Source organism: Bombina bombina, chromosome 1 (assembly GCF_027579735.1).
Source record: "Bombina bombina isolate aBomBom1 chromosome 1, aBomBom1.pri, whole genome shotgun sequence".
NCBI lineage: Eukaryota > Metazoa > Chordata > Amphibia > Anura > Bombinatoridae > Bombina > Bombina bombina.
In genome coordinates, this window is record NC_069499.1 from 298,675,649 (window position 1) to 298,699,732 (window position 24,084).

Here is a 24,084-nt window from a genome sequence, read left to right on the forward strand (position 1 = left end):
CCTCTCAACTTCGATGGTCACTCGATACAAATTTACGCAGGCCTTAGTCCTATGACACTGAATAACAGAAAAGAAGCCAGGTACCTCACCGAACACCTGCGAGAGCTGGAGATACCCTATAGGTGGGGATTCCCCTTCTGCTTAAAGGTTAACAAAGGAAACAAAGTCGCCACCTATAAATCCACTGAGGACCTTGAAGAATTCTGTAAATTGATTGACATTCCACTACCCACCCCACCATCAATACACAAGAAATCCCTTCCAGGGAGCAACCTAACAGGGGAGACGCAGCTTCCTCAGAGGCCCCACTGGCAAAAGGTCAACCGGAAAAGAACAAGAAACCAGATTCCACCAATACAGAATAGATCGAAGGTGGTGGAGGACACTTGATCAACTAGGAGTGAGACTTAATAAAAAGGATAATTGACTATGAATGAGAGCTCACCCTCCATTAGTAGGACTTTAAATTGAGAGAATTAAGACCTAGTTGAGAAAGGATGTACTTGTAGCATTTAGAATTCTGAAGTCTATAATATTGTTGCCCTATAGAAGTTAGATCAATAATGAGCTAGTTCTATAAACCCCACAAGATATGCATGTACTATAAGATTCAATTACTGTTCATTTCACAATGTGAATGTTGAGAGTATTTCAGTCTCTATCCACCCCCTATTTAGTTTAGACACTACTGTGTTTAAAGACCACAATATGTTAATTGTTGTTGATAATTCTGTTTGTTATGTTATCATTGATTTTTGTTATTGTTGTTCTGTTTTTAAGAAGTCAGCAAGCGATTCTTAAGAGATACTATTCCCATGTATGTGTTCCAACTGTTCATGAAGGAGCTAGAAATCTTAGACAGTCCGGAAATAGAGAGATCAGCGGTAAGTCTCGTATTTTTCTGGGGGTAGGGGAGGCCGGCCTGCACCACACTACAATACACGTCAAAAAACTAGCTGATCAGCAAAAACCACTTAGGTCTTATAGATTATGGCTAACAAACCATTAGTGTTGCTGTCCCAAAACTGCAGAGGCCTCAATTCTCCCACAAAGAGGTCTATAGCTCTAAACCACTTTCGTAAACTTAAGGGTGACGTAGTTTTCATCCAAGAGACCCATTTTTTGGGACCTATCGCGCCCAAATTTAGGTCAACTGATTACCCTTTAGGATTCTTTAATGCCAACCCAAGCAAGAAGATAGCGGGAGTAGGGGTCTTGTTAAATAAGAATGTCCCCTTTCAACTACTAGATAAATATGAAGACAGAGAGGGCAGACTCCTCATACTGAGAGGCTCTATATTCGAAACTCCAGTCACGCTAGCCTGTGTTTATGCTCTCAATGTGAAACAAGCAAGGTTCATTAGAAGGATATGTGAAAAACTCCTTGAGATTAAAAGAGGAATATTAATAGTGGGTGGTGACCTGAATGTACCCCTAGAGCCGAAGATAGATAGCTCAGCTCCTAGATCAAAGGGACCCCATAATGTTAGCATAAGTGTTGCAGACAGCCTTAAATCAGTTGCTTTGGTGGATGTATGGAGACTACAGCACGCACGCTCCAGAGACTTCACCTTTTACTCATTTGCAAAGAAATCATACTCTCGAATAGACTACTTGTTGATAGAACACAGTCATCTCACTTTAGCAACCCACACAGAGATCACCCCGGCAGCTTGGTCTGACCATGCGACAGTACTTTTAGAGATAGACTGGCCCACAAAACCCCAGAGACACTCATTTTGGAGAATAGATGACTCACAACTTCACGACCCTGATATAGTACAAGACATTAGGGAGAAACTGGAAGAATATTTCGCTCATAATTCCGACTCAGTAGATACGAAAGGTGTCCTATGGGAAGCTCATAAAGCTGTAATCAGAGGTAATCTTATTAGTCACAGCATCAGATTAAAGAAACTCCATAACTTGACATACAAAGAACTTGCAGCAGAATTACACAGGGCGGAAACCACTCATAAACAGACCCCTGCTGACGACAAGTCCCTCACTAAGTTAACAGAGGCTAGAATAGCGCTTAACTCATACCTAACCAAAGTCGCTCATAGGAGGGCATTATTTCTGAATAAGGTATATTTCTCCAACATAGGTGTGTCCGGTCCACGGCGTCATCCTTACTTGTGGGATATTCTCCTCCCCAACAGGAAATGGCAAAGAGCCCAGCAAAGCTGGTCACATGATCCCTCCTAGGCTCCGCCTTCCCCAGTCATTCTCTTTGCCGTTGTACAGGCAACATCTCCACGGAGATGGCTTAGAGTTTTTTGGTGTTTAAATGTAGTTTTTATTCTTCAATCAAGAGTTTGTTATTTTAAAATAGTGCTGGTATGTACTATTTACTCTGAAACAGGAAAGAGATGAAGATTTCTGTTTGTAAGAGGAAAATGATTTTAGCAACCGTTACTAAAATCGATGGCTGTTTCCACACAGAACTGTTGAGAGGAATTAACTTCAGTTGGGGGAAGCAGTGAGCAGACTTTTGCTGCTTGAGGTATGACACATTTCTAACAAGACTCGGTAATGCTGGAAGCTGTCATTTTCCCTATGGGAACCGGTAAGCCATTTTCTTTGTTTAAGTAAAAGAATAAAGGGCTTCATTAGGGCTTAAAAAACTGGTAGACATTTTTCTGGGCTAAAACGATTACTTTACTAAGTATATTTGGCAGATTATTACTTTTAATAGTTGTTAAATCTTGGGGATTGTTTTAATAAAAACGGCAGGCACTGTATTGGACACCTTTTTCACTGGGGGCCTTTTCTAGTCATAGACAGAGCCTCATTTTCGCGCCTCTAATGCGCAGTTGTTTTTGGAAAGCATGGCATGCAGATGCATGTGTGAGGAGCTAAGAACCACTGAAAAAGCTTATAGAAGGCATCATTTGGTATCGTATTCCCCTCTGGGCTTGGTTGGGTCTCAGCAAAGCAGATACCTGGGACTGTATAGGGGTTAAATGTAAAAACGGCTCCGGTTCCGTTATTTTAAGGGTTAAAGCTTTCAAATTTGGTGTGCAATACTTTTAAGGCTTTAAGTTACTGTGGTGAAATTTTGGTGAAATTTGAACAATTCCTTCATACTTTTTCACATATTCAGTAATAAAGTGTGTTCAGTTTAATATTTAAAGGGACAGTAACGGTTTTATTGTAAAACGTTTTTTGTGCTTTGTTAACAAGTTTAAGCCTGTTTAACATGTCTGAACCATCAGATAACGATGTTCTATATGTATGAAAGCCAATGTGTCTCCCCATTTAAATATATGTGATATATTTGTGTCATAATGTCCAAACAAAGTAGGGATAATAATGCCATAGATATGATATTGCCCAAGATGATTCCTCTAATGAGGGGAGTAAGCATGGTACTGCATCATCCCCTTCTGTGTCTACACCAGTTTTGCCCACACAAGAGGCCCCTAGTACATCTAGTGCGCCAATACTTATTACCATACAACAATTAATGGCTGTAATGGATAATTCTATTGCATGCATTTTTTTCCAAAATGCCTACTTATCAGAAAGCGTGATTGCTCTGTTTTAAACATTGAGGAGCAAGAGGACGCTGATGATATCTTTTCTGACATACCCTCACACCTATCTGAAGGGGCCAGGAGGGAGGTTTTGTCTGAGGGAGAAATTTCAGATTCAGGGAAAATTTCTCAACAAGCAGAACCTGATATTGTAACTTTTATATTTAAATTTCAACATCTCCACGCACTACTTAAGGAGGTATTATCTACTCTGGATGATTGTGACAATTTGGTCATTCCAGAGAAATTAGGTAAGATGGACAAGTTCCTAGAGGTTCCGGTGCCCCCCGATGTTTTTCCTATACCCAAGCGGGTGGCGGACATAGTAAATAAGGAGTGGGAAAGGCCCGGCATACCCTTTGTCCTCCCCCTATATTTAAGAAATTAGTTTCCTATAGTCGACCCCAGAAAGGACTTATAGCATACAGTCCCCAAGGTCGAGGGGGCGGTTTCTACTCTAAACAAACGCACTTCTATTCCTATAGAAGATAGTTGTGCTTTCAAGATCCTATGGATTAAAGGTTAGAGGGTTTGCTTAAAAAGATGTTTGTTCAGCAGGGTTACCTTCTACAACCAATTTCATGCATTGTTCCTGTCACTACAGCTGCGTGTTTCTGGTTCGAAGAACTAGAAAAGTCGCTTAATAAAGAATCTTCGTACGAGGAGGTTTTGGACAGAGTTCAAGCTCTTAAATTGGCTAACTCTTTTTTATTTTAGATGCCGCTTTGCAATTAGCTAGATTAGCGGCGAATAATTCAGGGTTTGCTATCGTGGCGAGCAGAGCGCTTTTGCTTAACATCCCTTTCAAGGGTAAAACACTGTTTGGCCCTGACTTGAAAGAGATTATTTCAGACATCACTGGGGGAAAGGGCCACGCCCTCCCACAGAATAGGTCTTTTAAGGCTAAAAATAGGCCAAATTTTCGTCCCTTTCGCAGAAACGGACCAGCCTCAAATTCTACACCCTCTAAGCAAGAGGGTAATACTTCTCAAACCAAGCCAGCCTGGAGGCCGATGCAAGGCTGGAACAAGGGTAAGCAGGCCAAGTCACCTGCCACTGCTACCAAAACAGCATGAAGTGTTGGCCCCCGATCTGGGAAGGATCTGGTGGGGGGCAGACTTTCTCTCTTTGCTCAGGTTGGGGCAAGAGATGTTCAGGATCCTTGGGCGCTAGAAATAGTTTCTCAAGGTTATCTCCTGGAATTCAGGGAACTACTCCCAAGGGGAAGGTTCCACGGGTCTCAATTATCTTCGAACAGGCATTCTTACACTGTGTAGAAGACCTGTTAAGCATGGGAGTGATTCATCCTGTTCCATTAGGAGAACAAGGGATGGGTTTTTACTCCAACCTGTTCATAATTCCCAAATAAGAGGGAACATTCAGACCTATTTTAGATCTCAAGATTCTAAACAAGTTTCTAAGGGTTTCATCATTCAAAATGGAAACCATTCGAACGATCCTTTCTACCATCCAGGAAGGTCAATTCATGACCATGGTGGACTTAAAGGATGCGTACCTACGTATTCCTATCCACAAGGAACATTTTCGGTTCCTAAGGTTCGCCTTTCTGGACAAGCATTACCTGTGGCACTTCCATTCGGATTAGGATTTTCACAAGGGTACTAGGGTCCCTTCTAGCGGTGCTAAGACCAAGGGGCATTGCAGTAGTACCTTACTTGGACGACATCCTGATTCAGGTGTCGTCTCTGTCAAAAGCAAGGGCTCATACGGACATTGTCCTAGCCTTTCTCAGATCTCACAGGTGGAAAGTGAACATAGAAAAAAGTTCTCTGTCCCCGTCAACAAGAGTTCCCTTCTTGGGAACAATAATAGTTTCCTTAGAAATGAAGGTTTTTCTGACAGAGGCCAGAAAATCAAAACTTCTAAGCTCTTGTCAGGTACTTCATTCTGTTCTTATTCCTTCCATAGCGCAGTCCATGGAAGTAATAGGGTTGATGGTTGCGGCAATGGACATAGTTCATTTTGCACGAATTCATCTAAGACCATTGCACCTGGGCATGCTCAGACAGTGGAATGGGGATTATACAGTCTTGTCTCCGACGATACAAGTAGATCAAATAACCAGAGATTCACTCCGTTGGTGGCTGACCCTGGACAACCTGTCACAGGGAATGAGCTTCCGCAGACCAGAATAGGTCATTGTCACGACCGACGCCAGTCTGGTGGGCTGGGGCGCGGTCTGGGAACCCCTGAAAACTCAGGGTCTATGGTTTCGGGAAGACTCTCTTCTCCCGATAAACATAATGGAACTGAGAGCGATATTCAATGCTCTCAAGGCTTGGCCTAGACTAGCAAGGGCCAAATTCATAAGGTTTCAATCAGTCATCATGACGACTGTTATCTATATCAACCATCAGGGGGTAACAAGGAGTTCCCTGGCGATGGAGGAGCATCCGGGGGAGTGGGTACTCCATCTGGAAATCTTTGCCCAAATAACTCAATTATGGGGCATTCCAGACTTGGTTCTGATGGCCTCTCGTCAGAACTTCATGGTCCCTTGTTACGGGTCCAAATCCAGGGATCCCAAGGCGACTCTATTGGATACAATAGTAGCACCTTGGATCTTCAACCTAGCTTATGTATTCCCACCGTTTCCTCTCATTCCCAGGCTGGTAGCCAGGATCAATCTGGAGAGGGCTTCGGTGACCTTGATAGTTCCTGTGTGGCCACGCAGGACTTGGTATGCAGACCTGGTGAATGTGTCATCGGCTCCACCATGGAAGCTACCTTTGAGACAGGACCTTCTTATTCAGGGTCCATTTGAACATCCGAATCTGGTTTTCCTCCAACTGACTGCTTGGAGTTTGAACGCTTGATTTTATCAAAGCGTGGGTTTTCAGATTCTGTGGTAGATACTCTTATTCAGGCTAGAAAGCCTGTAACTAGAAAAATTTACCATAATATATGGAAAAAATATATCTGTTGGTGTGAATCTAAAGGATTCCCATGGAACAAGATAAAAATTCCTAAGATTCTTTTCTTTCTACAAGAAGGTTTGGAGAAAGGATTTTCTGCGAGTTCTCTGAAGGGACAGATCTCTGCTTTATCTGTTTTACTTCACAAAAGGCTGGCAGCTGTGCCAGACGTTTAAGCGTTTGTTCAGGCTCTGGTTAGAATCAAGCCTGTTTACAAACCTTTGACTCTTCCCTGGAGTCTTAATCTAGTTCTTTCAGTTCTTCAAGGGGTTCCGTTTGAACCCTTACATTCCATAGATATTAAGTTATTATCTTGGAAAGTTTTGTTTTAGGTTGCAATTTCTTCTGCTAGAAGAGTTTCAGAGTTATCTGCTCTGCAGTGTTCTCCGCCCTATCTGGTCCATGCAGATAAGGTGGTTTTTACGTACTGAGCCTGGTTTTCTTCCGAAGGTTGTTTCCAACAAAAATATTAACCAGGAGATAGTTGTACCTTCTTTGTGTCCGAATCCAGTTTCATAGAAGGAACGTTTGTTACACAATTTGGACGTTGTCCGTGCTCTAAAATTCTATTTAGATGCTACAAAGGATTTCAGACAAACATCTTCCTTGTTTGTTGTTTATTCTGGTAAAAGGAGAGGTCAAAAAGCAACTTCTACCTCTCTATCTTTTTGGCTTAAAAGCATCATCAGATTGGCTTATGGGACTGCCGGACGGCAGCCTCCTGAAAGAATCACAGCTCATTCCACTAGGGCCGTGGCTTCCACATGGGCCTTTAAGAACGAGGCTTCTGTTGATCAGATATATAAGGCAGCGACTTGGTCTTCACTGCACACTTTTACCAAATTTTTCAAATTTGATACTTTTGCTTCTTCTGAGGCTATTTTTGGGAGAAAGGTTTTGCAAACCGTGGTGCCTTCCATCTAGGTGACCTGATTTGCTCCCTCCCATCATCCGTGTCCTAAAGCTTTGGTATTGGTTCCCACAAGTAAGGATGACGCCGTGGACCGGACACACCTATTTTGGAGAAAACAGAATTTATGTTTACCTGATAAATTACTTTCTCCAACGGTGTGTCCGGTCCACGGCCCGCCCTGGTTTTTTAATCAGGTCTGATGATTTATTTTCTTTAACTACAGTCACCACGGTATCATATGATTTCTCCTATGCAAATATTCCTCCTTTACGTCGGTCGAATGACTGGGGAAGGCGGAGCCTAGGAGGGATCATGTGACCAGCTTTGCTGGGCTCTTTGCCATTTCCTGTTGGGGAGGAGAATATCCCACAAGTAAGGATGACGCCGTGGACCGGACACACCGTTGGAGAAAGTAATTTATCAGGTAAACATAAATTCTGTTTTCCAGGGTGGTAATAGAGCGGGAGCACTATTAGCAAAAGCTTTACGTAAGAAAAAAGCCAAATACCACATTTTTAGCATAAAAGACAGCTCTGGAAATAACATCCATAAGAGTCCAGAGATAGCGGAAGTTTTCAGGCGCTTTTATGACAACATCTACAATTTAGACAGGTCCCTAACTTCCCCTAATGCAACAGATATAGACAACTATTTAGGATCTATAGAACTCCCGAGGCTGAGCGAACAACAAAGAATAGCGCTAGAAGAGCCAATAACAATACAAGAAATTCTTAAAGCTATTAAATCACTGCCTGCAGGAAAGAGCCCTGGGCCAGATGGCCTATCAAATAAATACTATAAAACCTTTAGTATGGTCCTAGCGCCCCACCTGCTCTCATTGTTCCAAGCTATCGATGAAAGAGAGCAATTTCCCACTCTAACCAAAGAAGCGCACATTGCAGTGATCCCGAAATCAGAAAACCTATCAGATACCCCATCTAAATTTAGACCAATATCCCTCTTAAATACGGATTTGAAAATCTATGCGAAAATCCTGGCAACTAGAATCAGCGCCTTCCTTCCAACCTTGGTACACACAGACCAGGTTGGTTTTGTCCCTGGCAGAGAAGCCAGGGACAACACCATAAGAGCCTTGCCGTTAATGGAATACGCTAAGACACAGGGAATAAGCTCCATTTTATTAGCGTCAGACGCAGAAAAGGCGTTCGATCGCCTTAATTGGTCCTTTTTATTTGCCACCTTGAAAAAATTCGGCTTCGGAGAGTTGGTAATAAACAGAATTCAGTCAATGTATATTAAACCAACAGCAAAGATTAAAGTGAATGGTGTATTGTCTGATTCCTTTCAGATAGGGAATGGAACAAGGCAGGGATGCCCTCTGTCTCCCTTGCTATTTGTGCTGGGTATTGAGACACATGCGGCGCGCATAAGACAGAATGAGCTAATCAAAGGGATATCCCTAGGTCCAAATAATTACAAGGTCTCGCTATATGCGGACGATGTGCTGCTATCTCTTACTTCCCCCGACACTTCCCTACCCGCGGTGACAGAGGAGTTTAGGGAATTTGGTAAACTATCATTTTTTTTCAATTAACCATCAAAAGTCTGAGATATTAAACGTAAATTTGACAGAAAAGGAGTTAGAATCACTAATGAAGGACAGTCCCTATCAATTGCAGTCTAAGACTATTAAATATCTAGGAATAAACTTAACGCCAAGAAATAAGCTTCTGTTTAATTCTAACTTTGGGTCACTCTATAATAACACACAGAACGACTTAAAGGACTGGGGGACGAAGCCCCTCTCATGGTGGGGGAGCATTCAAACATTGAAAATGACAGCTCTCCCCAGAATTTTGTATATTATGCAAGCGCTCCCAATACACCTTCCGCCCAGCTTTCTCAAAAAACTACAGGCTTTGCTGAATAAATATGTTTGGGGTTCGATAAAACCTCGAGTGGATAGGAACACGCTTTACAAAACTCTAGCGGCCGGGGGGGTGGGACTCCCCTGCATAGCGACATACTATAGGTCAATAGGAGTTCAGAGGGTATTAAATTGGAATAGGAATGAGGCTACAAAGGCATGGATAACGATTGATTCCCACATATTGAAAACCCCGCATGTGGGAGCCTTGTGCTGGATTCCCAAATCACATAGACCAGTAGCGACTAACACTTTCAAATTCTACACCTCAGTATTTACGATTTGGGACGTGGTCCTGAGGACTTGCCCCTCCATCTCAACATTGAGATCACCCCTGACCCCGGTGTCCCCGAATGCAGAATTTCTGGGTGGTATGGAATATAGCCTAGTAAACAGAACTCCAGACGAGATTGGATACACGATACCCATACATAAGGTTTTGAACGGACAGAGGCTTAAAGATAGACAGGAGCTAGGGGACATCCTGCATGGGGTTTTTGCAAACTGGTTAAAATATGGACAGTTGCAACATCTTTTTGAAAAGTCTAAGCATAAACCTGACTGGACGAGACCCATGACCCGTTTTGAGACCATATGTACTGCTCAAGGCCCCCTCAGGCACACATTATCATTAGCAAAATCCATGTTACAGGCAGATGGCAGGGTCACACGACCGTCATATACCACCAAATGGCAGCAAGACCTAAATATTGTCCTAGAGGACAAAGAATGGAGTAGAATTTATGCTCTGGTGGGGAGGTCATCATCATCCACTAGAATACTAGAGCTCAATTATAAGTTATTATCCAGGTGGTACCTGACACCATCACGCCTTAAAAGTATATACCCACATTCATCCGATCTCTGCTGGAGGGGATGCAGCCTCAGGGGGACTATGTCCCATATGTGGTGGTGTTGCCCCGTGGTTAGGCCATTTTGGCGAGAGATAGAACTTTTCTTAAGACAACTATTAGACGACACATTTACACTAACCCCTGTTATTGCACTGCTGAATGACCTCCCCAGAAACATGTGCCAAATCAGTTAAAAGGTGATCCAGTTTTCTCTAAACTCAGCTAGGTCTTTGATAGCTAGCAAATGGAAAACCCCTGTAAAACCTACAGTGCAGGAGTGGATGAAACATGTTGATGACCACTACTATTAGAGGAATACAGCTATTTTAAAACACAGAGAAAGGCATTATTCTTAGACATCAAATTATACTGGGACCTAACGAAAGCAGGTTTCACACAATCACGGCTGGCCAGGCCTTCAACACCCCCAGTGCGAGACAGGAGGCTAGAAACGGGGAGCTGAGTAATCACTCCTGTAGGTGAATTGGAAATAGACTGTATAATATGAAACTAATAAGCACAAAGTTACCAAAATGCTCGCCCAGACTATATATATACCAGGAAAAGATGTATCTCAGAAAGTAACTTCTATATGTTAAGCTGACATGAATCGTGTTGTTAAGTTAAATGTTTTAAAGAACTGTTATTTTACCACTATCACTGTACTTTTGTGAAAATACCAATAAAACTCTTTGAAAGATAAAATGTAAAAAAAAAAAAAAAAAAAAATCGGAACTGCTAAGTTTATTTTTTAATCTTTTGGCACTTTGAGGAGGGAAGAAATCTAAGGATTTCCTTAATTTGTGGTAACTTATAATAGCTATTCATAGAGGATGGGAAGTGTATATAGAATCGTTCTAGATTTTTACATACGCACCGGTTTGCATTTGTGGCGCAGTTTTCCTTTCTGTTGCGATCACGTGACAGTATTTCCACGCTTCCGCTCATCGGCTTCTCTGTCAGAGCTGAGTTTGTAGCGGTGTGTGGCGGTCTTCAATTTCTGTCCTGCATCGATACTACCTACAGAGTGTTCTCTACTGGCCCAAGGAGAGGTAAGCCCTCAGCAGAGCTGATGTATATCGGTGCCAGTAATTAGGGTGTCCTTGTATATTGTTTTTGTGATAGTGTGTACAGCAGATCCAGAGGAGGTAAATTTTAGATTTAAAGGGACAGTCTACACCAGTATTTTTATTGTTTTAAATGATAGATAATGCCTTTATTACCCATTCCCCAGTTTTGCATAACCAACGCAGTTATATTAATACACTTTTAACCTCTGTGATTATCTTGTATCTAAGCCTCTGCAAACTGCCCCTTTATTTCAGTTCTTTTGACAGACTTGCAGTTTAGCCAATCAGTGCCTGCTCCCAGATAACTTCACGTGCACGAGCACAGTGTTATCTATATGAAACTAACACCCTCTAGTGGTGAAAAACTGTTAAATGCATTCTTAAATGAGGTGGCCTTCAAGGTCTAAGAAATTAGCATATGAACCTCCTAGGTTAAGCTTTCAACTAAGAATACCAAGAGAACAAAGCAAAATTAGTGATAAAAGTAAATTGGAAAATTGTTTAAAATTACATGCCCTATCTGAATCATTAAAGTTTATTTTGGCCTAGACTGTCCCTTTAATCTATTCTTTTCTAGTGGGACATTCTCTACTGGCACAAGGAACGGCAAGCCCTCAGCAGAGTTGAGGTATAACGGTGCCAGTAATTAGTGTGTTCTTGTATATTGTTTTTGTGATAGTGTGTACAATATTTGGGATTATCGTTTATTTAGAGCCCTTATATTTTTTCATTTTTATTTTCCTTGTGGGGTCCAATTTTCCTATAGTTATGAACACTAATGAAAATGTAGCTACGTCATTTGGAGGCTTAGATTGTTCCTCCTGTGCAGTTTTGCTCCTCTTGTTTAAATAAAACTTTGTTATCTAATGATAAAATTTCCCTCTCAGAGCCTTCTGTCTCTCAGGATAATGTTGTCCGTGCCATGCCTCAACATTTTCCTCAAACGTCCTAGGCGTTCCTCTCAACAAGTTCCTGGAGGAGTTTATTTACCAGGAGACCTTAGGTAGATGGTGCTATCTCTACTCTAGCTAAAAGAACATCTATCCCTCTTGAGGATAGCTCTTCTTTCAAGGATCCCATGGATAAGAAGCTGGAAGCTTTCTTAAGGAAGTTGTACATTCATCAGGGTTTACAATGACAACCTGTTGCTACGGTTGCTGGGGCAGCATCTTATTCTTGTAATGCCTTGTCCGACCTCATTTCTAAGGAGACTTCTATAGAGGAGATCCATGATAGGATCAAGGCCCTAAAGCTGGCTATTACTTTTATCTGTGTAACATCCAAATCCAAACTTCTGTCTTTACCCTTTAAGGGCAAAACTTTATTTGGTCCTGGTGTGGTCCAGATCATTCTGAAATTACTGGTGGAAAGGGATCTTTCCTACCTCAGGATTAAAAAGGCTAGACCTAAGGGTCTCCAGAATTCTAATTTTCGTTTCTTTTATAACTTCAAGGGACAGAAGTCTTCTTCTTCCAAACCTGAGCAATCCAGAACCTCATGGAGGTCCAATTAGCTTTGGAATAAGGGAAACAAACCAAGAAGCCTTCCTCTGATTCTAAGTCAGCATGAAGGGGCCGCCCCCGATCCAGTCTTGGATCAAGTAGAGGGCAGGCTTTCCTTTTTTCGGCAGGCTTGGATCCGCAATGTCCCAGATCTTTGTGCTATGGAAGTAGTATCCCAGGGATACAGGATAGGATTCAAGTCTTGCCCTCCCAGGGGCAGATTTATGCTGTCAAGGTTATCTGCAAACCAGTTGAAAAAAGAGGCCTTCTTAAACTGCATAAAGGACCTATCTTCTCTGAGAGTGATTGTTCCTGTTCCAGTAGTGGAACAGGGTCAAGGATTCTATTCAAACTTTTTTGTGGTTCCAAAGAAAGAGGGAACTTTCCGACCAATATTGAACCTCAAGTGTCTCAACAAATTCCTCAGGGTTCTGTCCTTCAAAATGAAGACTATTTGTTCCATTCTTCCCTTGGTTCACAAGGGTTAGTACATGACTACCATAGACCTGAAGGATGCGTATCTTCATGTTTCTATTCACAGGGTACATCACTAATTCCTGCGGTTTGCCTTTCTGGACAAACACTTCCCGTTTGTTGCCCTTCTCTTTGGCCTTGCTAGGGCTCCCCAAATTTTTACAAAGAATCTAGGGGCTCTGTTGGCAGTGGTCAGATCTCAAGGAAAAGCAGAGGCACCAAACCTGGACGATATCTTGGTTCAGGCACCATCTTTTCAGTTAGCAAGATCTCATACAGAGATGTTGTTGTCTATTCTACGTTCCCACAGGGGGAAAGTGAATCTGGAGAAGAGTTCCCTGGTGGCAGACACCAGAATGTGTTTCTTAGGAATGATTATAGATTCTCTGTCCATGAAGATTTTTCTGACGGAGGTCAGAAAATCCAAGCTTCTTGCTTTAATCCTCTACCCGTCCATCTGTGGCTCAGTGTATGGAAGTAATTGGTCTAATTGTGGCTTCCATGGACATCATTCCTTTTGCTCGGTTCCATCTGAGACCACTACAGTTATGTATGCTTAGACAATGGAACGGAGGCCACTCAGTTCTGTCGCAGAGGATAGCTCTTGATCCCCTAACAAGAGACTCTCTATCTTGGTAGATTTCTTAGAACCATCCGTCTCAAGGTACATGCTTCCTGAGACCATCATGGGTGATTGTGACCTCGGACGCCAGCCTTTCAGGCTGAGGAGCAGTTTGGGGTTCTTTAAAGGCTCAGGGTCTTTGGACTCAAGAGGAGTCTTCTCTTCCCATAAACATCCTAGAGTTGAGAGCAATTTACAATGCCTTAACAGCCTGGCCTCAACTAGCTTTGGTCTGATTTATCAGATTTTAATCGGACAACATCACCTCGGTGGCATACATCAACCACCAGGGAGGAACTCGGAGTTCATTAGCCATTTAAGAGGTGACTTGCAGTGGGCGGAGTCTCACGATTGTCTCCTCTCTGCCATCCACATACCAGGGGTGGACAACTGGGAAGCGGATTTTCTGAGCAGGCAGACCTTTCATCCTGGGGAGTGGGCTCTCCACCCAGAGATTTTCTCATTGATAACCCGCAGGTGTGGGTCCAGAATTGGACCTGATGGCGTCACTTCTAAACGCCAAACTTCCAAAGTATGGTTCAAGATCAAGCCGCTCTGATAGATGCTCTGGAGGTGCCTTGGAACTGCAGTCTGGGGTATCTATTTTCCCTCGTTTGCTCTTCTTCCTTGAGTCATTGCTCATATCAAACAGGAGAAGGCGTCTGTGATTCTAATAGCTCCTGTCTGACCTTGCAGGATCTGGTTCACAGATCTGGTGAAGATGTCATCTCTTCCCCCTTGGAGGTTTTCTCTGAGGAAGGACCTTCTACTTCAGGGTCCTTTCCTCCATTTAAATCTAGATTCTCTGAAGCTGATTGCTTGGAGATTGAACTCCTAGTTTTGGCTAGGCATGGTTTTTCTGAGAAGGTCATTGATTCTATGCTTCAGGCTTGTAAACCTGTTACTCGTAAGATTTACCATAAGGTATGGCGTAAATACCTTTATTGGTGCGAATCGAAAAGGTTTTTCTTGGAGTCGGGTAAGAATCCTTCCCATTTTGTCTTTTCTTTAGGATGGCCTGAAGAAAGGTTTGTCAGTCAGTACTCTGAAGGGTCAGATTTCTGCGCTGTCTATTCTTTTGCACAAACATCTGGCAAGGCTGCCAGATGTTCAATCTTTTGTTCAGGCCTTGGCCAAAATCAGGCCTGTGTTTAAACCTGTTGCTCCACCTTGGTGCCTTAACCTTGTTCTTAAAGTTTTGCAGCAGGCTCCATTTGAGCCTATGCATTCGGTTGATATTAAGTTGTTATTGTGGAAAGTTTTGTTTCTTCTTGCTATTTCGTCTGCTTGCAGAGTTTCCGAGCTTTCGGCTCTGCTGTGTGATCTGCAGTGGGATTACCCTTACCTTATTTTTTCATGCGGATAAGACGGTCCTTCGTAATTAATTGGGATTTCTTCCAAAAGTAGTATCGGATCGCAACATCAATCAAGAAATTGTTGTTCCTTCTTTTTATCCGAATCCTTCTCATAAGGAACGTCTCTTACACAACCTGGATGTTGTGCGTGCTCTAAAATAGTATCTACAAGCTACTAAAGATTTTCGGCAATCTACTGCCCTGCTTGTTGTTTTTGCTGGTAAGCGTAAAGGTCAGAAGGCCACTTCTACTGCTCTTTCTCTCTGGTTGAGAAGTGTTATCCGATTAGCATATTAGACAGCTGGACAACAGCCTCCTGAAAGAATTACGGCTCATTCCACTAGGGCTGTCTCTTCTTCCTGGGCTTTCAAAAATAAAGCATCTGTGGAGCAAATCTGAAAAGCGGCCACCTGGTCCTCATTGCATACTTTTTCCAAATTCTTCAAATTTGATACCTTTGCCTCGGCTGAGGATTCCTTTGGGGGAAACGTTCTTCAAGCAGTGGTGCGTTCTGTTTAGGTCAGCCTGTCTTGTTCTCCCTCCCTTCCATTCTGTGTCCTCTAGCTTGGGTATTGGTTCCCACTAGAAATTAGAATGGATTCGTGGACTCTTCATGCCGTTGGAAAGAAAAACAAAATTTATGCTTACCTGATATATTTCTTTCTTTCCTGGCATGGAGAGTCCACAACGCGCCCTTGATTATTTTTAAGACGGCAGTTTTTTTTGTATAAACCTCAGGCACCTCTATACCTTCTATTTCCATTTTCCTTCGGCTGAATGACTGGGGATTGTGGGTAATGGGAGTGACACTTAACAGCTCTGCTGGGGTGTTCTTTGCCTCCTCCTGTTGGCCAGGAGTTGATTCCCACTAGTAATTAGAATGGATTCGTGGACTCTCCATGCCAGGAAAGAAAGAAATTTATCAGGTAAGCATAAATTTAGTTTTTATAGTAGACAACCCAAAGTATTGATCTAGGCTCATGTTGGTTTATTTCATGCCACCATTTCACATCCAAATGCTATCAAATAAAAAAAATGTTAACTTTTTCCCAATTTTAGGTTTCTCACAGAAATTATTTACAAACAGCTTATGCAATCATGGCACAAGGTGTTGTAAATGCTTCTCTGGTATCCCGTTTGTTCAGAAATAGCAAACATATATGGTTTTTGCATTGCTTTTTGGTAATTAGAAGGCTGCTAAAGGCCGCTGCGCACCACACTTGTAATATGCACAGCCGTGAAGGGGTTAATTTTCATTTTAGCTTTAGTGTATAGGTTACCCTCCCACCTGACCCCCCCCCCCCAATCCCTCTCAAACAGCTCTCTTCCCTCCCCCACCCCACAATGGTCACACCCATCTTAAGTACTGGCAGAAAGTCTGCCAGTACTAAAATAAAAGGCTTTTATTTATACATATACAGTATATATATATATATATATATATATATAATGTAGGATCCCCCCTCCATTAATGGGCCGTCCACCCGCCTCCCTCCTTATCCTCCCACCCACCAGTGATCGGCACAACCGCTGTCTGATACAGAGAGTCAGCGGTAACTCAGCAACTCTATTTCTGCAGTGCCACACTCGTGGGGCATGTAGAAATAGTGCAATCTCACTATTTTTAGCTAAATTGCGCCAGAGAGAAGCCCAGGACTGCAGCGGGCATAACGACCAGCGTCGTACAGGGTATGGCGCTGGTCGTTAAGGGGTTAAAAATATTTTTAAGTAGACTGCGTTTATATGAGTTTAACTGTACTTTTACATATATTCCTGTTTTGTTTTATGCAACTTTTTGCTTCCCTTACCCTTTACAAAAGCTCTAAAGTCATGTTAAGCCTACACTATTTCCGTTACGTGCAACAGGCTGAGAAAAACCTGATATCGCTTGCGCGCTACAGATAGATTGCCACTCGTAATCTAGCCCTGTTTTGGCTGTATATTCTACCCTAGAGACTGTGTGCCAGGCTGTGTAAAGCAGTGAAGATAAGTATTATTGCACAGTGCACATAATCACTGAGAAAGTAATATTAAAACAATATTTGCTTGGCCCTTTTTTTGCGCTTTAAATGGTTTTTAATGTTCGTAGTAAAGTTAACATTTATATATATTAGCCTCTTTATGCAGCATCACTTAATAGTTAGCTGCCATTTCAGACTCTCTTGAGTACAGAGTTGACAATATCACTCAAAGGGTTTCAAACAAACAAAACTGATCACAGAAAGAAAAAAAATATTGGGCCCATCTAATTTCACCATATTTTTACCTGATGTGTAGGTTTAATTCTTCCATATTGGAGCCTTACACATATCCCAGTAATTCCTTTACTGTATTTTTTATCATCTTAAAATATTTATTGGAAGCTCGTTGCATGCATTGACCATGCTTTTTGTAAAGAAATTCTTATTGCAATCACCACAAACCAACTGCAGATCACAGCTGCTTATTCTGGTATTACTCCTTTTGTGAACAATACTTTCACATTACTAAACTTGTTAAAGGGACATAAATGTGGTATTTGAAATTCACAGCTTGGGATTTTGACAAGATGATGGTTTATTTATTTTTAAAAGTATTGCCAGTTGAGTCATAATTTTAAATATTCTTGAAATCAGTGTAGGGCTACATCCATTCTTTTTTTTTCTCTTCTCCGCTGTCACTAAGTGCCTCCTCCTGTGTCTGTGAATATGGGAGTTTGTCTGTTTTTGCCGTTTCAATTTCTGGCAGAGCCATATTTTTAGGCATTAAAGGGACACTGAACCCAAATTTTTTCTTTTGTAATTCAGAAAGAGCATGCAATTTTAAGCAACTTTCTAATTTACTCCTATTATCAATTTTTCTTCGTTCTCTTGCTATCATTATTTGAAAAAGAAGGCATCTAAGGTTTATTTTGGTTTCAGTACTCTGGACAGCACTTTTTTATTGGTGGATGAATTTATCCACCAATCAGCAAGGACAACCCAGGTTGTTCACCAAAAATGGGCCGGCATCTAAACTTACATTCTTTCATTTCAAATAAAGATACCAAGAGAATGAAGAATATTTGATAATAGGAGTAAATTATAAAGCTGCTTAAAATGTCATGCTCAATCTGAATCACAAAAGAAAAATTTTGGGTACAGTGTCCCTTAAGCGCTTATCTTTTTCCAGATTTAAAGTATGATTAATGTCATATAGGATATACTGCTATATTTAGGAAATGTTCTTGAATATCAAGTAACTAGTAGCCACACACAATTTTTAGCTGAAAAAGAAATAGACTGGGATATATATATATATATATATATATATATATATATATATACACACACACATATATATATATATATAGAATATATATTATCTTTTTTGCAAATTGAGACATTTACATTGACGTATCTTGTGACAGATCAAAGAAAACGAGTTCATCAGTGTGGAGAATACAGAAGACACCAGCAAGCTAACAATCTCCTCAGCTCGACAGGAGCACTGCGGCTGTTACACTCTAGTGGCGGAGAATAAACATGGCAGTAAGCAGGCCCAGGTCAACCTCACAGTTTTTGGTGAGTGAATATACTCCATCCTCTCCATTTATAGGGATCTTTGTAGGTAGAATATTTTTACCAGCTAGTCTGTTGTGCCAAAAATTAAATAAATCATACATTAATTTTATAAAATACATTTAGGGTTGGACTGGGACCAAAAATAGTCCTGGGCATTTTTTTTATTATTTCTTTTTTATTGTTTTAGTTTTCAAAAGATTTATTGAAAATTAACCATAGGAATACAAACATAGTTGTTGAAAAGCAAGGGTTTTGTGATACAGTAGAGATACACATACAAAAATTTGCATAACAAAAATGAAAGGGGAGCATAATTCGCCCCTGACATACACATTATTGAACCGCACACAACCAATATGTACAGACTTAAACAGTGCAGGGACGTGTAGTTGATATACTTTTGTATAAGGGAAAGGGAAAGGGAGGGGGGGGAATAGAAGCTCTTGTTCTAATGTGGCAGAGGGTTTACAATAGGGTACCTAGGTACACTACAGGGTTATCTTAGGTTTCCAGTTAGAGTTGTAGATGGCAGACCAATTGTCCCATATTAGTACAAATAAGTCTATTTTGTTTAGTATAAAAAAGACGTTACTCTCCATGGAGTTAATGTAGGCCATAATGTCTAAGATTGTGTTCCAACCTGGAGTGCTGTCTTTTTTCCAGGCTCTTGCTTTAGCTAACTTTACAGCAGAAAAAAGGTAGAGGGTATAACCCTAAGTGTAAAAACGCTGTTTCTTCTGTTATGTGTGATCAGTCCACGGGTCATCATTACTTCTGGGATATAACTCCTCCCCAACAGGAAATGCAAGAGGATTCACCCAGCAGAGCTGCATATAGCTCCTCCCCTCTACGTCAGTCCCAGTCATTCTCTTGCACCCAACGACTAGATAGGAGGTGTGAGAGGACTATGGTGATTATACTTAGTTTTTATGACTTCAATCAAAAGTTTGTTATTTTAAAATAGCACCGGAGCGTGTTATTACTTCTCTGGCAGAGTTTGAGGAAGAATCTGACAGAGATTTTTTACTATGATTTTAACCGGAGTCGTTAAGATCATATTGCTGTTCTCGACCATCTGAGGGAGGTAAAGGCTTCAGATCAGGGGACAGCGGGCAGATGAATCTGCATTGAGGTATGTGGCAGTTTTTATTTTCTGAATGGAATTGATGAGAAAAGCCTGCCATACCGTTAAAATGACATGTATGTATACACTTCAGTATTCTGGGGATGGTATTTCACCGGAACTACTGTGTTAAGGTCACTAATCCTTTTAATAACTATTCTCATGTTAAACGTTTTTGCTGGAATGTAGAATCGTTTGCATTGCTGAGGTACTGTGTGAATAAATGTTTGGGCATTATTTTCCACTTGGCAGTTTTTTGCTTTAATTATGACAGTTTCGTTTCTCTTCACTGCTGTGTGGGAGAGGGAGGGGCCGTTTTTGGCGCTCTTTGCTACGCATCAAAAAATTCCAGTCAGCTACTTTTATATGTCCTGCATGATCCGGTTCATCTCTGACAGATCTCAGGGGTCTTCAAACTTCTTTGAAGGGAGGTAAATTCTCTCAGCAGAGCTGTGAGAATTCTTATAGTGACTGTGTATAAAAAACGTTGTTTTGTTTTCTTATGTACAAATTTAATTAGTGTTGTTTTTTACTAATGGGAACAAACCTTTGCTAAAAGTTGTGTTGTTGTAAAATTTGATGCAATAACTGTTTTTCAGTTCATTATTTCAACTGTCATTTAATCGTTAGTACCTCTTTGAGGCACAGTACGTTTTTTTGCTAAAAAAGATTATAACCAAGTTGTAAGTTTTTTGCTAGTGTGTTAAACATGTCTGACTCAGAGGAAGATATCTGTGTCATTTGTTCCAATGCCAAGGTGGAGCCCAATAGAAATTTATGTACTAACTGTATTGATGCTACTTTAAATAAAAGTCAATCTGTACAATGTGAACAAATTTCACCAAACAGCGAGGGGAGAGTTATGCCGACTAACTCGCCTCACGCGACAGTACCTGCATCTCCCGCCCGGGAGGTGCGTGATATTTTGGCGCCTAGTACATCTGGGCGGCCATTACAGATAACATTACAAGATATGGCTACTGTTATGACTGAAGTTTTGTCTAAATTACCTGAACTAAGAGGCAAGCGTGATCACTCTGGGGTGAGAACAGAGTGCGCTGACAATGCTAGGGCCATGTCTGATACTGCGTCACAGCTCGCAGAGCAGGAGGACGGAGAGCTTCATTCTGTGGGTGACGGTTCTGATCCAAACAGATTGGACTCAGATATTTCAAATTTTAAATTTAAATTGGAGAACCTCCGTGTACTACTAGGGGAGGTCTTAGCAGCTCTCAACGATTGTAACACTGTTGCAATACCAGAGAAACTGTGTAGGTTGGATAAATACTTTGCGGTACCGGCGAGTACTGACGTTTTTCCTATACCTAAGAGACTAACTGAAATTGTTACTAAGGAGTGGGATAGACCCGGTGTGCCGTTCTCACCCCCTCCAATATTTAGAAAGATGTTTCCCATAGACGCCACCACTCGGGACTTATGGCAAACGGTCCCCAAGGTGGAGGGAGCAGTTTCTACTTTAGCTAAGCGTACCACTATCCCGGTGGAGGATAGCTGTGCTTTCTCAGATCCAATGGATAAAAAATTAGAGGGTTACCTTAAGAAAATGTTTGTTCAACAAGGTTTTATATTACAACCCCTTGCATGTATCGCGCCGATTACGGCTGCGGCAGCATTTTGGATTGAGTCGCTTGAAGAGAACCTTAGTTCCTCTACGCTAGACGACATTACGGACAGGCTTAGAGTCCTTAAACTAGCTAATTCTTTCATTTCGGAGGCCGTAGTACATTTAACCAAACTTACGGCTAAGAACTCAGGATTCGCCATACAGGCACGCAGGGCACTGTGGCTAAAATCCTGGTCAGCTGATGTTACTTCTAAGTCCAAATTACTTAATATACCTTTCAAGGGGCAGTCCTTATTCGGGCCCGGTTTGAAAGAAATTATCGCTGACATTACGGGAGGTAAGGGCCACGCCCTACCTCAAGACAAGGCCAAAGCTAAGGCTAGACAGTCTAATTTTCGTCCCTTTCGGAATTTCAAAACAGGAGCAGCATCAACCTCCACTGCACCAAAACAGGAAGGAGCTGTTGCTCGTTACAGGCAAGGCTGGAAGCCTAACCAGTCCTGGAACAAAAGCAAGCAGGCCAGGAAACCTGCTGCTGCCCCAAAGACAGCATGAACCGAGAGCCCCCGATCCGGGACCGGATCTAGTAGGGGGCAGACTCTCTCTCTTCGCCCAGGCCTGGGCAAGAGATGTTCAGGATCCCTGGGCACTAGAGATCATATCTCAGGGATACCTTCTAGACTTCAAATTATCTCCCCCAAGAGGGAGATTTCATCTGTCAAGGTTGTCAACAAACCAGATAAAGAAAGAAGCGTTTCTACGCTGCGTACAAGATCTGTTAACAATGGGAGTGATCCATCCGGTTCCGTGGTCGGAACAAGGACAAGGGTTCTACTCAAACCTGTTTGTGGTTCTCAAAAAAGAGGGAACTTTCAGGCCAATCTTAGATTTAAAGACTCTAAACAAATTCCTAAGAGTTCCATCGTTCAAAATGGAAACTATTCGGACAATTTTACCCATGATCCAAGAGGGTCAGTACATGACCACAGTGGATTTAAAGGATGCTTACCTTCACATACCGATCCACAAAGATCATCACCGGTATCTAAGGTTTGCCTTCTTAGACAGGCACTACCAGTTTGTAGCTCTTCCATTCGGATTGGCTACGGCTCCAAGAATCTTCACAAAGGTTCTGGGTGCCCTTCTAGCGGTACTAAGACCGCGAGGGATTTCGGTAGCTCCGTACCTAGACGACATTCTAATACAAGCTTCAAGCTTTCAAACTGCCAAGTCTCATACAGAGTTAGTTCTGGCATTTCTAAGGTCGCATGGATGGAAAGTGAACGAAAAGAAGAGTTCTCTCTTTCCTCTCACAAGAGTTCCATTCTTGGGGACTCTTATAGATTCTGTAGAAATGAAGATTTACCTGACAGAAGACAGGTTAACAAAACTTCAAAATGCATGCCGCGTCCTTCATTCCATTCAACACCCGTCAGTAGCTCAATGCATGGAGGTGATCGGCTTAATGGTAGCGGCAATGGACATAGTACCTTTTGCACGCCTACACCTCAGACCGCTGCAACTATGCATGCTAAGTCAGTGGAATGGGGATTACTCAGATTTGTCCCCTACTCTGAATCTGAATCAAGAGACCAGAAATTCTCTTCTATGGTGGCTTCATCGGCCACACCTGTCCAGGGGAATGCCATTCAGCAGGCCAGACTGGACAATTGTAACAACAGACGCCAGCCTACTAGGTTGGGGCGCTGTCTGGAATTCTCTGAAGGCTCAGGGACTATGGAATCAGGAGGAGAGTCTCCTTCCAATAAACATTCTGGAATTGAGAGCAGTTCTCAATGCCCTTCTGGCTTGGCCCCAGTTAATAACTCGGGGGTTCATCAGGTTTCAGTCGGACAACATCACGACTGTAGCTTACATCAACCATCAGGGAGGGACAAGAAGCTCCCTAGCAATGATGGAAGTATCAAAGATAATTCGCTGGGCAGAGTCTCACTCTTGCCACCTGTCAGCAATCCACATCCCGGGAGTGGAGAACTGGGAGGCGGATTTCTTGAGTCGCCAGACTCTTCATCCGGGGGAGTGGGAACTTCATCCGGAGGTCTTTGCCCAAATACTTCGACGTTGGGGCAAACCAGAGATAGATCTCATGGCGTCTCGCCAGAACGCCAAACTTCCTCGCTACGGGTCCAGATCCAGGGATCCGGGAGCAGTTCTGATAGATGCTTTGACAGCACCTTGGAACTTCAGGATGGCTTATGTGTTTCCACCCTTCCCGCTGCTTCCTCGATTGATTGCCAAAATCAAACAGGAGAGAGCATCAGTAATTCTAATAGCACCTGCTTGGCCACGCAGGACTTGGTATGCAGATCTAGTGGACATGTCATCCTGTCCGCCTTGGTCTCTACCTCTAAGACAGGACCTTCTGATACAGGGTCCATTCAGACATCAAAATCTAACTTCTCTGAAGCTGACTGCTTGGAAATTGAACGCTTGATTTTATCAAAACGTGGTTTTTCTGAGTCGGTTATTGATACCCTGATTCAGGCTAGGAAGCCTGTTACCAGAAGGATTTACCATAAAATATGGCGGAAATACCTATACTGGTGCGAATCCAAAGGTTACTCCTGGAGTAAGGTTAGGATCGCTAGGATATTGTCTTTTCTACAAGAAGGTTTAGAAAAGGGTTTATCAGCTAGTTCATTAAAGGGACAGATTTCAGC

The 24,084-nt window shown here is 42.1% G+C and overlaps 1 protein-coding gene across 2 annotated transcripts in view; it reads left to right on the forward strand.

Moving 5' to 3' along the window:
* MYLK (myosin light chain kinase) overlaps positions 1-24,084 on the forward strand; it is an 842,949-nt gene that overhangs the window by 691,092 nt on the left and 127,773 nt on the right. For both annotated transcript variants that reach the window (XM_053698066.1, XM_053698065.1), the window contains one exon: positions 18,542-18,695. In XM_053698066.1, the coding sequence (XP_053554041.1) occupies positions 18,542-18,695 (154 nt within the window). The remainder of the gene's footprint in view (positions 1-18,541; positions 18,696-24,084) is intronic.